This window comes from Elgaria multicarinata, chromosome 1, assembly GCF_023053635.1.
Source record: "Elgaria multicarinata webbii isolate HBS135686 ecotype San Diego chromosome 1, rElgMul1.1.pri, whole genome shotgun sequence".
Taxonomy (NCBI): Eukaryota; Metazoa; Chordata; class Lepidosauria; order Squamata; family Anguidae; genus Elgaria; species Elgaria multicarinata.
In genome coordinates, this window is record NC_086171.1 from 209,365,642 (window position 1) to 209,378,841 (window position 13,200).

At 46.4% G+C, this 13,200-nt stretch overlaps 1 protein-coding gene across 1 annotated transcript in view; it reads right to left on the reverse strand.

The window, feature by feature from the left end:
- NKAIN4 (sodium/potassium transporting ATPase interacting 4) overlaps window positions 1-10,616 on the reverse strand; it is a 129,989-nt gene extending 119,373 nt beyond the window's left edge. The window contains exon 1 of the mRNA XM_063147036.1: window positions 10,388-10,616. Within this exon, the coding sequence (XP_063003106.1) occupies window positions 10,388-10,441 (54 nt within the window). The 5' untranslated portion in view covers window positions 10,442-10,616. The remainder of the gene's footprint in view (window positions 1-10,387) is intronic.
- Window positions 10,617-13,200: the final 2,584 nt, after the last annotated feature.

The following is a 13,200-nucleotide window of genomic DNA, read 5'->3' on the forward strand; positions in this document are numbered from 1 at the left end:
GTGGGTGGCTCTCACATTGAATTTATTTTGCCAAAGCGGCTCCCATCTGAAAAATAGTAAAGGCCACTATTTATTTTCTTAAGGAGTTTTTTTATGGTAGAGAAGCGTCTAAAAATGTGATTTCCATCTGAAGTGGTGTGGGATGGAATAGTTTCTGGGAAATTATCCCGTGCTTTATTTTGCAATGGAAAAAAAATCCCTTTCGTAAGTTCATTAGTACCAATGAATGGATGACAATTGCAAATGCAATATTATGCAAGTGGGCCTGTTTCAAAGTCGTAGATGAATAGTTGTCAGCATATCATGCACAGTTCTTTGGGTTGCTAAAATGTATTAGTTTGTCAATAGTTTTCAGTCACTTTGGGGGGGGTTCCCATTTAAATTTAAACAATGTAAGGAAATTACATGATATGGTCATGATATTATTCAAATTTCTATTTGTCCATGAATTTCACTGGGTACCCTAGGCTCAGTCATTCTCTTTCAGCCTTGTTGGATTGTAGGAACAACTCCAGACACCAGGGGGCGATAGAGAAGGCCCTGTAGGTTGATCAGTTCCTAATTCTTGCTCCTTCCCCTTCCTCTTCTTTTTCCCTTTTCTTCCTCTGTTTCTGCAAGAAGAACTATGCAGCTCTCTACCTGAAGGAGCAAGTAACCATATCTCATGCCGTTGCTCATTTATACTCAGCCACCCAGCTTTAAGGGGTGCTTGTAGTTAAACCATATAAGATAGACTTCTCTGATGATGTATATAAAATAACTAATAGAAGTACATTGATTTGGACTTCTTTTAAACAGGCTCTCGCCTGCGTTTATTGCTTCCAACATGAAATGCTGTGTTGCCACGCCTCCTCTATCTAAAGCAACTCTGCTGTAAGTCACACCAGATTTTCCAACAAGCCTAACCTACCTTGCAGGCCTGTTGTGAGGATAACATGGTGGGGAGAGCCATGTATGCTGCCTTGAGCTCCATGGAGAAAAGGTGGGAGCTAAGTGTAATAAATAAGACAGAGGAACAGCAGACTGAATCGCAAAAATGCTATGTTGGAATCCAAAAGTGATGTAGATTTCTCCTAAAGGTCCCATGAGCATTGCGGCTTCATAGCATCCACATTTAGTCATCCTCACATATTCTTTCGTGAAGAGAAAACATGGTGTCAGAATTGGTGCTCAGCCCAAGGTTTTCAGACGTTGTCATCATCACAGGCCTCATTTGCCCAAACAGCATCGACCTTGGTTTAACGCAGCCTGAACGCCCTTTCACACCTGCACTGTTCTGGGACCCATTTCTTCAGTTTATCAGTCGACCTTTCCACCCATGAGTTGACTTGGCTTTGCGATCTCCACGTTTTCCCATGACCTACCTCCCAAGACAGGCATTTAATATCCCCCGTACAATGTATAATTGGCTCAGACATGATCATTGCGTAAAAAGAAAAGAAAAAGAGGACCTTATGGTTTCCAGAACTTGCAAAGGGAGAAAAAATAAGTATGTGAAACAGAAATGCTGCCTTGATGGGTCTTTCTGGTTCATTTCAGCAAGGGGGGGGGGGACGGGGACTGCACCTCGAGATCCTATTCTCCATGCTAATGAGAGCAAATGGGAGTGGGCTGCAGCCTGGCTGGGCCTCTTAAGAGCATCTGCAAAATTAAGTCCAGACTTTCACTTGGCATCCAAAACCTTCACAGTATCAACAAATCTTATGAAGTCTAATTGTCCAGATTCTTAGGGAAGATGGGAGGTTTACATTAGGGGGCAGGGAGGTGAGGCTGAAGTATTTTCCCATGGCACCCTTCTTAAGAAGACACGAAACCCAAGGGAACGTGTTAGGCTAACCTTAAACAGGCAGAATGGATTAGAGGGGGGCTCACGATTTTTTTCCTTGACCGACGTCTGTTGGGGTTGAAAATAGTGTGTCTGCTTAACCTTCCAAGTGGCACGAACCGTGTGGAGGCAGGATGGATGAGTGGAGCTCATGGCCGAAACCCATCAAGGTCGGCATGGTTGGGCACCTGATGGCCCACGTTCCAGCAGGAGCCCACTGAGAAGGACCTGCTGGGCTTGCTCCTCCTCTTCACCATGGCAACCTGGTTGTTCACCTGCCTCTCTCTCTGGTCCAGACAACAGTGGTGATGGTGAGGAGGAGGGGCAGGAGATCCCACTGTCTACTTGCTCCCGGGTTCTCTGCGTGTCAAGCAAAGAAGCGGTAGTAATAATGAGAAGGAGGAGGAGAAGCAATAGCAGCGGGTGACGATCGTGGTGAGAAGGTCGATTCACTGAGGGAGTGAACCTATTGAGGGAGTCTTTCCCAAAGGACCTCCAGAACCTGGATCTGGGGCTGCAGGAACTTGACAAACTTGCCATCAAAATCTAAAAAACCCAATAAGGATGGATCAGCCCTGTAATTCTGCCCAGCTGGATTCAACAAGTTATCTGAAGGAACGCCTCCTCCCATATGTACCTGCCCGGACCCTAAGGTCATCCTCAGGGGTCCTTCTCCGTGAGCCCCTGCCACAGGAAGTGAGGCAGGTGGCTATCAGGAGGAGGGCCTTCTCTGCTGTGGCACCCCGGCTGTGGAATGAGCTCCCTAAGGAGGTTCGCTTGGCACCTACATTATACGCTTTTAGACGCCAGGTGAAGACCTTTTTATTCTCCCAACATTTTAACAATCTATAAATTTTAAATAACATGGTTTTAAATTTGTAATTTTGCATTGCTGCTGTTTTTATCTGGTTGAGCTTTTATATTGTATTTTATATTATGGTTTTATACTGTTGTTTTATACTTTGAATGTTTTTAATTTTTGTGAACCGCCCAGAGAGCTCCGGCTATTGGGCGGTATAGAAATGCAATAAATAAATAAATAAATAAATAGCTGTACGCCAAGTGAGCAGGGTCCCCAGGCCCCAGGAGGTGCAGCCCCCAAGATTCAAGGGGATCATGGAGCTTTGAGGGAGCTCAAGGGGCGGTGCCTGGTGGCAGGAGTGGTGGAAAGTGGTGGAGACAGAGGTGGACATGAAGGGCAGAGTGAATAGCAAAATAGCTACCCAGACATCTCAGAGACGAATCCAAAGAGGCAGGCTATTTTCAGGCTGGATGAGGAGTTTTCACTATTTGCTCTATCCGTAATTTCTTCACCCTGAGCAGGGCCAACACGTGCCTTTGCTGCAACTCCTACTGCTTCTCCCACCCACCCTGTGCCAGATCTCTCCTGCCCTCTGCTTCATTCTGCACCCCCGCCCCCAGCCCCACATGCCATCTCCCCCGCCCCCTGGCTACAATGCCTGGCTCTAAGAAAGGACCCTTCAGAGCCAGGCGTTTGGGCCTGGCTGAGCCACACCAACCACTTTCTACAGCCGGTGGAGCTCTTCAGAGAGACCACCTGCCCTCCCACCCTCTGAATCACCCTGGGAGGATACTCGGAGTGGGCCGGAGGGCAGGTGGCCATTCTGGACAGCCTCGATGGTTGCTGTACCCTTGCGGCATTGGTCGTATGGGGAGAACAGGGCCACCGGGGCTCTCTGGAGCATCCATTTTTGGGCAGCAGCTGCAGTGCCCCATTGGCTTCACTCTCCCATTGTGGGAGAGTAGCCGGTGGGGCTCTGAGAGCATCCGCCCAGCAGCATCTGCCCAGCATTGGGCGGAGAGAGCTTCTGGTGGAGGAGGAGGAGGAGCATGTAATTCACTGCTCATCCTACTCCACCACCTGAGGCAGGCGCTTCACCCTACTTATTATTATTATTATTATTATTATTTATTTATTTATTTATTTATATAGCACCATCTATGTACATGGTGCTGTACAGAGTAAAACAGTAAATCGCAAGACCCTGCCGCATAGGCTTACATTCTATTAAAATCATAGTAAAGCGATAAGGAGGGGAAGAGAATGCAAACAGGCACTGGGTAGGGAGGGCTAGCTCTGGGTAGGGAGGGCTAGCTTCATGGGAGGGCTAGCTCTGACCATGAACCACCAAGCACAGACAGATTCTCCCCTGTCCCCCAAGTGCCATTACCCCCCCCCCCCGCCAGTTTCCATCCAACCAGCCAAGCTCCACCCTTGACCCAATGAGGCACCTCCTCGTAGCTCCCAGGCTCCACCCCATTGAATCTCCACCTGGCCTGGCAACTCTGCTCAATTGGCATAATGCAGTTGGAGCAACTTGGGTGGAGTTATGCCCAGGGATGATAGGACGCACCTTGCCTGCAGGTTTATCATGCAGCAGTCACACTCACAGGATCAAGGCAAGCAGGGCTGTGCTCACCTTGGCTCTACCTACAAGTATTCAGAGGAGAGAGCAGCGCCCCTGTTTAAATGCTTATTCTACCATGTCTCATATTACCGCATGTATAAACCAGGCCTTCATCTCTCAGCCACTACACCAGACATTAATGGACTGCAGCTGCCATCATGCCTCACCATTGGCTGTGCTGGCAGGGGCTGATGGGAGTTGTAGTCCAACTGGAGGGACACATCTTCCTCACTACTGCACTACACTATACCGTCTTCTCCAACGTGAACAAAAAAGTTTTTAAAAAATGAGACCCGAGCGTGGAATGGGAACCGTCAACAGAAAGAGAGAAAGACACTTGTAGGGTCTCCTGCCAGGAAAAAGGCAAGGATAAAGAAAAGACTTGGCTCTTTGCAAGCCAAGGAGCATGCCTGAAGCATTAGACAAGGCGACTTGGCACTCATGGGTAGGGTGCTTTTGAAAAATCCTTCCTCCTCCCTATCCCAGGCGGTTTCACATTGTTGTCAGGGAAAACCTGAACAATGAACACAGAGAGTTCAAAGCCCCTGGTGAAACAGACAGGGAGAAGGACAAAGAGGGGTCGCCTCATTGTCATTAATGAATGGGCATCTCCCTGCTCCTTCTTTTTAATAATAATAATAATAATAATAATAATAATAATACAAGATTCATTGGATCATGATGTTGCCCATGCAGTGGTGTTGTCAGCCTGATGCATGATGTCACACACTGTAACCAGAGTGGTTGGAACCACGCTAAGCAAAATTTCACGGCTTCACCCAGTAACTTACTGGGAGCTTTGCCAATAATTTATGATCTCACTCTTCAGAGAGAAAACCAAGGAGGAGCGGAGAGAGGCTTGGGCAGGGAGCTGGATGGAGTTCTTTAGAAATCCCCAAACTTTACATTTTTGACCTCGCTGGTTTTACTAAGGCAAATGCCGTGGGAAGTCTCTAAGGTGATGGCATCTAAAACTGGCTTGAGAAAATGAGCGAGCCCATAAGGAGGGTCTCTCTTTCGCCCGCTTTCTGTCTCTTTTTAAAAAACATGCCTGAGGTTCTTTGTCTGAGTATCTTGGATACCAGAGAACTCCCACGCTTGTCAAAAGTGAAGACCAGCTACAGCAGTTACTGGGGGATGGGAAAGGAGTTGAGAGAAGAGCCAAATGATGCAATTATGCACATTATGGGCCAATGGGCAATTATAATATTTAAATGACAAGACGGTCCAAGATCAACATACTCTCAATCTCTCTTTCTCTCTCTAATTGTGTAGGCCTCATTTAATATAGAGTGCGCATAAACGGAACATTAGTGTTTATCTTGATGCGTAAAACATGGAACAGCCTGTTTCTCTCTCTTACATTTCAGTAATGTAATGCTGAGTGCAACCGGATACCTGCAACACCTACCACTGGTTAATTCATTCAGACTGCAAATCTCCATTTTGAGACTTAGTGGCCACAACACCTGGTCAAATTTGGGGGCTTTACTGTTTCTTCTGCTATCCCCTGCTTTTTTTGTACCACCTAGGCTGATGAAGAGTTCTGGAGAACCTGAAAGCTTGTTCCTTTTTCGGGTGAAATTTTGGATGGTGCTAATCAAGGTATTGCTCAACTGTGGATTTTGGGATTATTTTCTCGTGGACCAGTACAGCTATCCTTGTTGTTTTACATTTAAGTTCTTTCCTCCTTCCACATTTTATATTGATGCTTTCAGTTTTAAAAAGAACACTTTCAGACTGAGTTTACTGATGACACACAACAAACAACAGCCGCAGTGGATAAAATGTATTTATTTATTTCATTTCTATACCAGCCAAAAGATATTTATCCCCAGCCAAAACTTCATGTAGGGTGACCATATGAAAAGGAGGACAGGGCTCCTGTATCTTTAACAGTTGCATAGAAAAGGGAATTTCAGCAGGTGTCATTTGTATATATAGGGAACCTGGGGAAATTTCCTCTTCTTCACAGCAGTTGAAGCTGCAGGAACTATATTAGAGTGACCAGATTTAAAAGAGGGCAGGGCACCTGCAGCTTTAAATGTTGCGATGAAGAGGAAATTTCACCAGGTTCCCCATATATTCAAATGACACCTGCTGAAATTCCCTTTTCAATACAACTGTTAAAGACACAGGAGCCCTGTCCTCCTTTTCATAGGGTCACCCTACTTCATGTATACTTTTAAACTCCATAGCACCTTATTCTGACATTAACTTACAATCTGTTTATTTAAAGTCATGCCTCCCCTAAGGTAGGGTGACCATATGAAAAGGAGGACAGGGCTCCTGTATCTTTAACAGTTGCATAGAAAAGGGAATTTCAGCAGGTGTCATTTATTTATTTATTTATTTTATTTATTTATTACATTTTTATACCGCCCAATAGCCAAAGCTCTCTGGGCGGTTCACAAAAATTAAAACCACAGTAAAACACCCAACAGGTTAAAACACAATTACGAAATACAGTATAAAAAGCGCAACCAGGATAAAACCACACAGCAAAGTTGATATAAGATTAAAATACAGAGTTAAAACAGTAAAATTTAAATTTAAGTTAAAATTAAGTGTTAAAATACTGAATGAATAAAAAGGTCTTCAGCTGGCGACGAAAGGAGTACAGTGTAGGCGCCAGGCGGACCTCTCTGGGGAGCTCGTTCCACAACCGGGGTGCCACAGCAGAGAAGGCCCTCCTCCTGGCAGCCACCTGCCTCACTTCCTTTGGCAGGGGCTCACGGAGAAGGGCCCCTGTAGATGATCTTAAGGTCCGGGTAGGTACATATGGGAGGAGGCGTTCCTTCAGATAACCTGGCCCCAAACCGTTTAGGGCTTTAAATGTCAATACCAGCACTGTGAATTGGGCCCGGACCTGGACTGGCAGCCAATGAAGTTGCAAAAGGACTGGCGTAATGTGATCTCTTGTATATATGGAGAACCTGGTGAAATTTCCTGTTCAGCACAACAGTTAAAACTGCAGGTGCCCTGCCCTCTTTTAAATCTGGTCACTCTAGTATAGCTCCTGCAGCTTTAACTGTGGTGATGAAGAGGGAATTTCACCAGGTTCTCCATATATACAAATGACCCCTGCTGAAATTCCCTTTTCTATGCAACTGTTAAACATACAGGAGCCCTGTCCTCCTTTTCATAGGGTCACCCTATCTAAGGAAGAGCGAATGATTCCAGTTTGAAAACAAAGCGGATTTGGAGAACTACATCTCAACTTCATAATAAAACCAGGAGAGCACACAAGCCATTGCCCTTTTAAGGAGAGGGAGACCCTGGCACCCATTAGAAATTGACATGTAGGGGAACCTCCAGCTGAAAGCTCAATGTACAGACAATCATAAAACAGCCAGACCTTTGTTTATCACTGACCACCACCAGCAAGTATGTAGAATGCCTAAAGGGGTGCGGTGCAAGGGGTGCCCCCCCCCACACAATTTCTACAGGAAGCTGCCATCCATGTCACACAGTTCAGGCCAGAATTAACTCCCCCCCTCCCCTCCCCTCCCCTCCCCTCCCCAAACCATCTACTGTACTTTTCCCAATCTGTAAAGCTTGAGAATGTTTTAAGCTGTTTGTTTCAAACTGGCACGGATCCCAGCCCCGCTGGCCAAGCACATGCTGTGCAGCCTAACAGGGAAAAAGAATTAACACACTCAATAGAGCCTTATATACTACTCAATATAAATGATGACCTTTGGCAGCTTTTCCCATCATGACTATTCCAGTGAATATGCCTGGAACTTCCAACCCTTCCCTTTGCAGAGAGAAAGAGAGAGGGAGGGAGGATGGACATTCAATTCCAGTTTCAACTCAAACTGAATTACTACACCACGCCTGTTCTTAAAGAAATAAAACAACAGCCGATCCCAATTCCCACCACTTTCTGTCAGTTAGAATAAAGAAAGAAATCATTTAAAAAAACACTTAGAGGAAACTAAGAAAAAAATATGTAAACAACAACAACACCAACCTACGAAAAGTAAAAGGTGGCCAGTTCTGAGGTTGCCCTTCCCCACCGTCCCCCAAAACACAAGGATTCTTGAAGGAATTTGGCAGCCCAAATTTTGTTTGGAAACCGTCTTTCTACCTTTCCTTTGGGGCTGGATATGAATCTGCCGCACTAAATCGAGTTGATTTATGTAGCAAGTGACAGAAAGCTCTCTCTGACACACACAAAAGGACCAGACAATTCTTTTTGAAGTTTGCATGCAGCTGTCCCCCAAAATTATATATATATATATATATATATATATATATATATATATATATATATGAGAAACAATTCAAAGGTGAGATGGACATTTTGTCACTTTGGAGAAAAAGAAGTTGTACTCCATCTAAAAGCCATCCGTTCTACAAGGCCATTTGGGGGGGTCAGAAACCAATTTAAGTATGCCCGTACGTTATGGATCCCACCTTGCTGATTTTAAAACAAATGAATAAAACTGTCTTACTATTTTACCAAGAGGTGTTTTGTTGTTGTTGTTGTTGTTTTCTAATGTCCCATTAATTCTGGGCAATTTCCCCCCTGTTAGGAAGGTAGGTGAAGGGAAAATTCAATGCAGGAAGGGGTTATAGGGCTGGCTTTAAGTGGTCTATACTGGAATGATTTACCAGAGATCTGCCAGCCTTCAGCACATTTTAAACAGTGTACACACAGGCAGATACCTGAAAGTGTTGTTAGAAGGCTGGATATGTCTGACTGTCTATATATTGCCTATGCCACATGCAGAAGATGGTAGGATATCGTGGGCTGGATATATCTGACTGTTTATATATTGCCTATGCCACATGCACAAGATTGTAGTGTATGATCCTATGCCACATGCACAAGATAGTAGGATATCATAGGCTGGCTATGTCTGATTGCCTACGAAGCACAAAATCGTAGGCTTCATTTATCTGGAACAAATCTGACACTCTCCAAGCATACAAATAACTTAACCGGGTAGGGGTGGGTGATGGGGTGGGTGATGGGGTGGGGCTGTCTAAAAATCTGCTTTTACTTCTACTGCTCTTTAATCACTGTGACCAGAATGTTAAAAGGTGGTTTTAAAGCATGTTAAGGGGAAACTAATCCACTTGAAGCAATTGTGACCGTGCAAATGCAACCCCCCCTCCACTACTCTATCCCCACCCACCCCAAGTGAGAAAGGAGAATTCTCACCCTTGCTACAAATTAGCAGTACTCCAGCCGGTGGGGGGTTTGTTATTCTGGATTAATTTGGAGTGGCTTTTTAAGTGGAGGGGGTGGCCCTGTTATAGGGGAGGGACGGAAAGGTACGGATGCAATTTGAATTTAACTGGGTCACTCCGGGCAGATCTACACCCTGTGTCAAATCATTACTGTCCCATCCTGGTAACGCTATATCCCTCTCGCGGATTTATACCTGGTAGGACACACAATGACATCTGTTGCAATATTTTCGATAACATAAATAGCAGGAATAACTCCATGGAAGCGGTGTATGGACTGTGTAACTGTGCCCAACAGTTATCAGTGTGCTTCAATAATGCTATAAAGCAGTAGTGTAGATCTAGCCTCCAAAGACATTTGGACATTGGCGGTGTGCAAGGCTCTGTCCAGGATCCACAAAGCTACACTTTAGATGGGCAAAGCAGGCTTAGAGGAAAGGAGTCCAGGACTGTAGGAGTCCAGAGCTCTATTCCTTCTAAACACTTTCCTTTAGAAGAGGAAGAGGAGGAGGAGGAGGAGGAGGAGGAGAAGGAGAAGGAGAAAGGAGGAGAAGAGTATCCCAGCCTATGGTTCAGAAACGAGGCAGGATCAGCATTCAAATTCGTTCTAGACTACCTCATGGGGTTGTTGTGTTACGATAAAACGGACCAGAGTTCCTTGCGAAGGGGTGGGGTGGGAAAACAGGATAGGAATGTAATAATAAATAAATAAAATAAAATAAAATAAATAAATAAATGACTTGATCCAGATGTAAGTGGGGATGATGGGGCCCGGGGGCAGAATGCCACAACCGGCCAAAAAGAAGACAAAACTCCAGGGATACCACACCGGGAGACCGTGGGCCGTTTCCCGGAGTCCCCAGAGGACTTTTCCCGGGGATGGGTCCCAAGCATTTTCCCCAGGAAGGAGCCCCGGATCGCCGCCACTTACCAGCTGTAAAGTGCAGAGGAAAATCAAAGTGCAGCGCCCGGTGCAACATCCCATCCTTCCCGAGGCTCGTGGGGGGACCTCCCCGTCGGGCAAGCGGCACCTCGGGCGAGCTTCAGCCGGACCTGCCGTCCCCCATCTCCGCTCCCCACGGCCTCGCCGGAGTGAGTGTTGCCCTTCGTTAGGAAGCAGCAGCAGCAGCCCGGACTGAGCGCCGCGAACAGCTGCTGCTCGGCGGCCGGGGAGGTGCGCCGGGCGCTTTGTGCCAGAGCCCCCGCGAGAAAAGCCTCTACCTTGGATGGACCGACGAGTGAGTGGGTGGGAGATGGAGTGCGGGGAGGGAGGGAGGGAGAGAAAATAAGTCTTAAAAGGGCGATGCCAGCTCCGGTGGGGGGCGGCTTCCTCATTTCACGTCGAAGGTAGGCTTTCGAGCAGTAGAGGCTGGTGGCTCCGATGTCAGCGGGGCTGGGAACCCGCCCTGGGTTTCAGTCGGAGCCGGCCAGAACTCTAACGGAGCTATCTGTGGTGCCGAGCCTTAGCCCCCAAAAAGGATTCAGCACTTTGGATCGCTCTTTCTGGCCTTTTCCGACTGAAATCCAGGAGGGATTCACAGCCCCGCTGACGTCGGAGCCACCAGCCGCCACTGTCAGCACTTGGGGTCAGTGGCTGTTGCTTTCCTTTTCTTTCGAAAGCGAGGTTTCTCGTTCTCTTGCAGTGGGTTGCAAAATGCGCTCGACATCAGCCCAGCCCACATTTGCCCTTTCGTAGATTTTCAGGACACTTTATTTATTTATTGCCCAGCGTCAGTCAGTGATCCCCTTTTAAGAAAACTGGGGTGCATCCAGACAGGGCGTCCTAGGGGGCCTGTAGCCAGGAGGAGGGATTAGGGGGCCTGCCCCCCCCCCAAATTTTCTCTGCCCTCCTGATTTTTTTTTTTAAAAAACTAATAAACAGTTTGCAATTTTGTCTTTAAAAAGTAAACCAAATGATCTCCCCCATCTCTCCCACCCCCAAACTTTTAAGTTAGTTACAGGCCTGGGTTCTAACATTCTTCTAACTTAAGTCCCATTCATTTCAATGGGTCTCCTCTAAATAGGACTAACATTATGCGGTGTCTCAGTGGTGCACCATGTGCTTTGTACGCAGAAAGTTCCAAGTTCGATCTCTGGCTTCTCCAGGCAGGGCTAGGAAAGAACCCTGCCTTAAACCGTGGAGTTCCACTGTTGCCAGTCAGTGTTTACAATACTGGACTAGATGGACCAATGTCCCCCTTGGTTTGAGGCAGACACTAATGATGAGGTGATGTTTGCCCTGTCCTGGACGGGGTTGCACTCTCTCTAAAGGATCGGGTCCGTAGTTTGGGGGTGCTCTTCGATCCAGAACTGTCACTTGAGGCACAGGTGAACTCAGTGGCAAAGAGCACCTTTTATCAGCTTAGGCTGATATACCAACTGCGCCCTTATCTGGACAGTGATAGCCTAGCTACAGTTATCCATGCTCTGATAACCTCTCGTTTGGATTACTGCAATGCGTTATACGTGGGGCTGCCTTTGAAAACGGTCCGGAAGCTTCAGCTGGTACAAAACAGGGCAGCCTGTTTACTAACAGGGACTGGCTGGCGAGATCACATTACGCCAGTCCTTCTCCAGCTTCATTGGCTGCCAGTCCAGGTCCGGGCCCGATTCAAAGTGCTGGTATTGACATTTAAAGCCCTAAACGGTTTGGGGCCAGGTTATTTGAAGGAACGCCTCCTCCCATATGTACCTACCCGGACCTTAAGATCATCTACAGGGGCCCTTCTCCGTGAGCCCCTGCCAAAGGAAGTGAGGCAGGTGGCTACTAGGAGGAGGGCTTTCTCCGCTGTGGCACCCCGGTTGTGGAATGAGCTCCCCAGAGAGGTCCGCCTGGCGCCTACACTGTACTCCTTTCGTCGCCAGCTGAAGACCTTTTTATTCACTCAGTATTTTAACACTTAATTTTAACTTAAATTTAAATTATACTGTTTTAACTCTGTATTTTAACCTTATATCAATTTTGCTGCGTGGTTTTATCCTGGTTGTGCTTTTTATATTGTATTTTGTATTTGTATTTTTAACTTGTTGGTTGTTTTATGATGATTTTAATTTTTGTGAACCGCCCAGAGAGCTTCGGCTATTGGGCGGTATAAAAATGTAATAAATAAATAAATAAATAAATAATGACGCTGTGCTACCTGACCTCCAGTATCAGAGGCAGTAAGCCTATATACACCAGTTGCTGGGGAACATGGTCGTCAGGGTGCTGTTGCATTCTTGTCCTGCTTGTGGTTTCCCGTGGGCAGCTGGTTGGCCCCTGTGTGAACAGAAGGCTGGATAAGATGGAACCTTGGTGTGATCCTGCAGGGCTCTTATGTTCTTATAGGTACAACCCAGAGGGCTCCTAAACAACTTGGGACCAGGATACCTGAGAGAGCACCTTCTCCCTTACCAACCTGCCCGGTCACTGAGGTCATCCGAGGGCCTGCTCCTGATGGTTCTGTCAGGGATTGCAAACAAGTTGAGCTTGGAAAAAACTGTTAGAAGTTACTGACTTCTCCTCTTTGGCTCACACAGCTCAGTTGAAAGCAAAGCCTGGAGATAGCAGATATTTAGCGGATGTTTCCAGCATACTGAGTTAAACTTTATAGCAGGAATAATAATAATGCTCCACAGGATTAGGAATAAAACACTGCAGTAATTTTAGCAAACACGAATATAACTTTACTTTGAGGTAGATATTTACAGGATCAAGACATACAGGAAATACTCACGAAACGTAACACGTTCAGAAATACATCA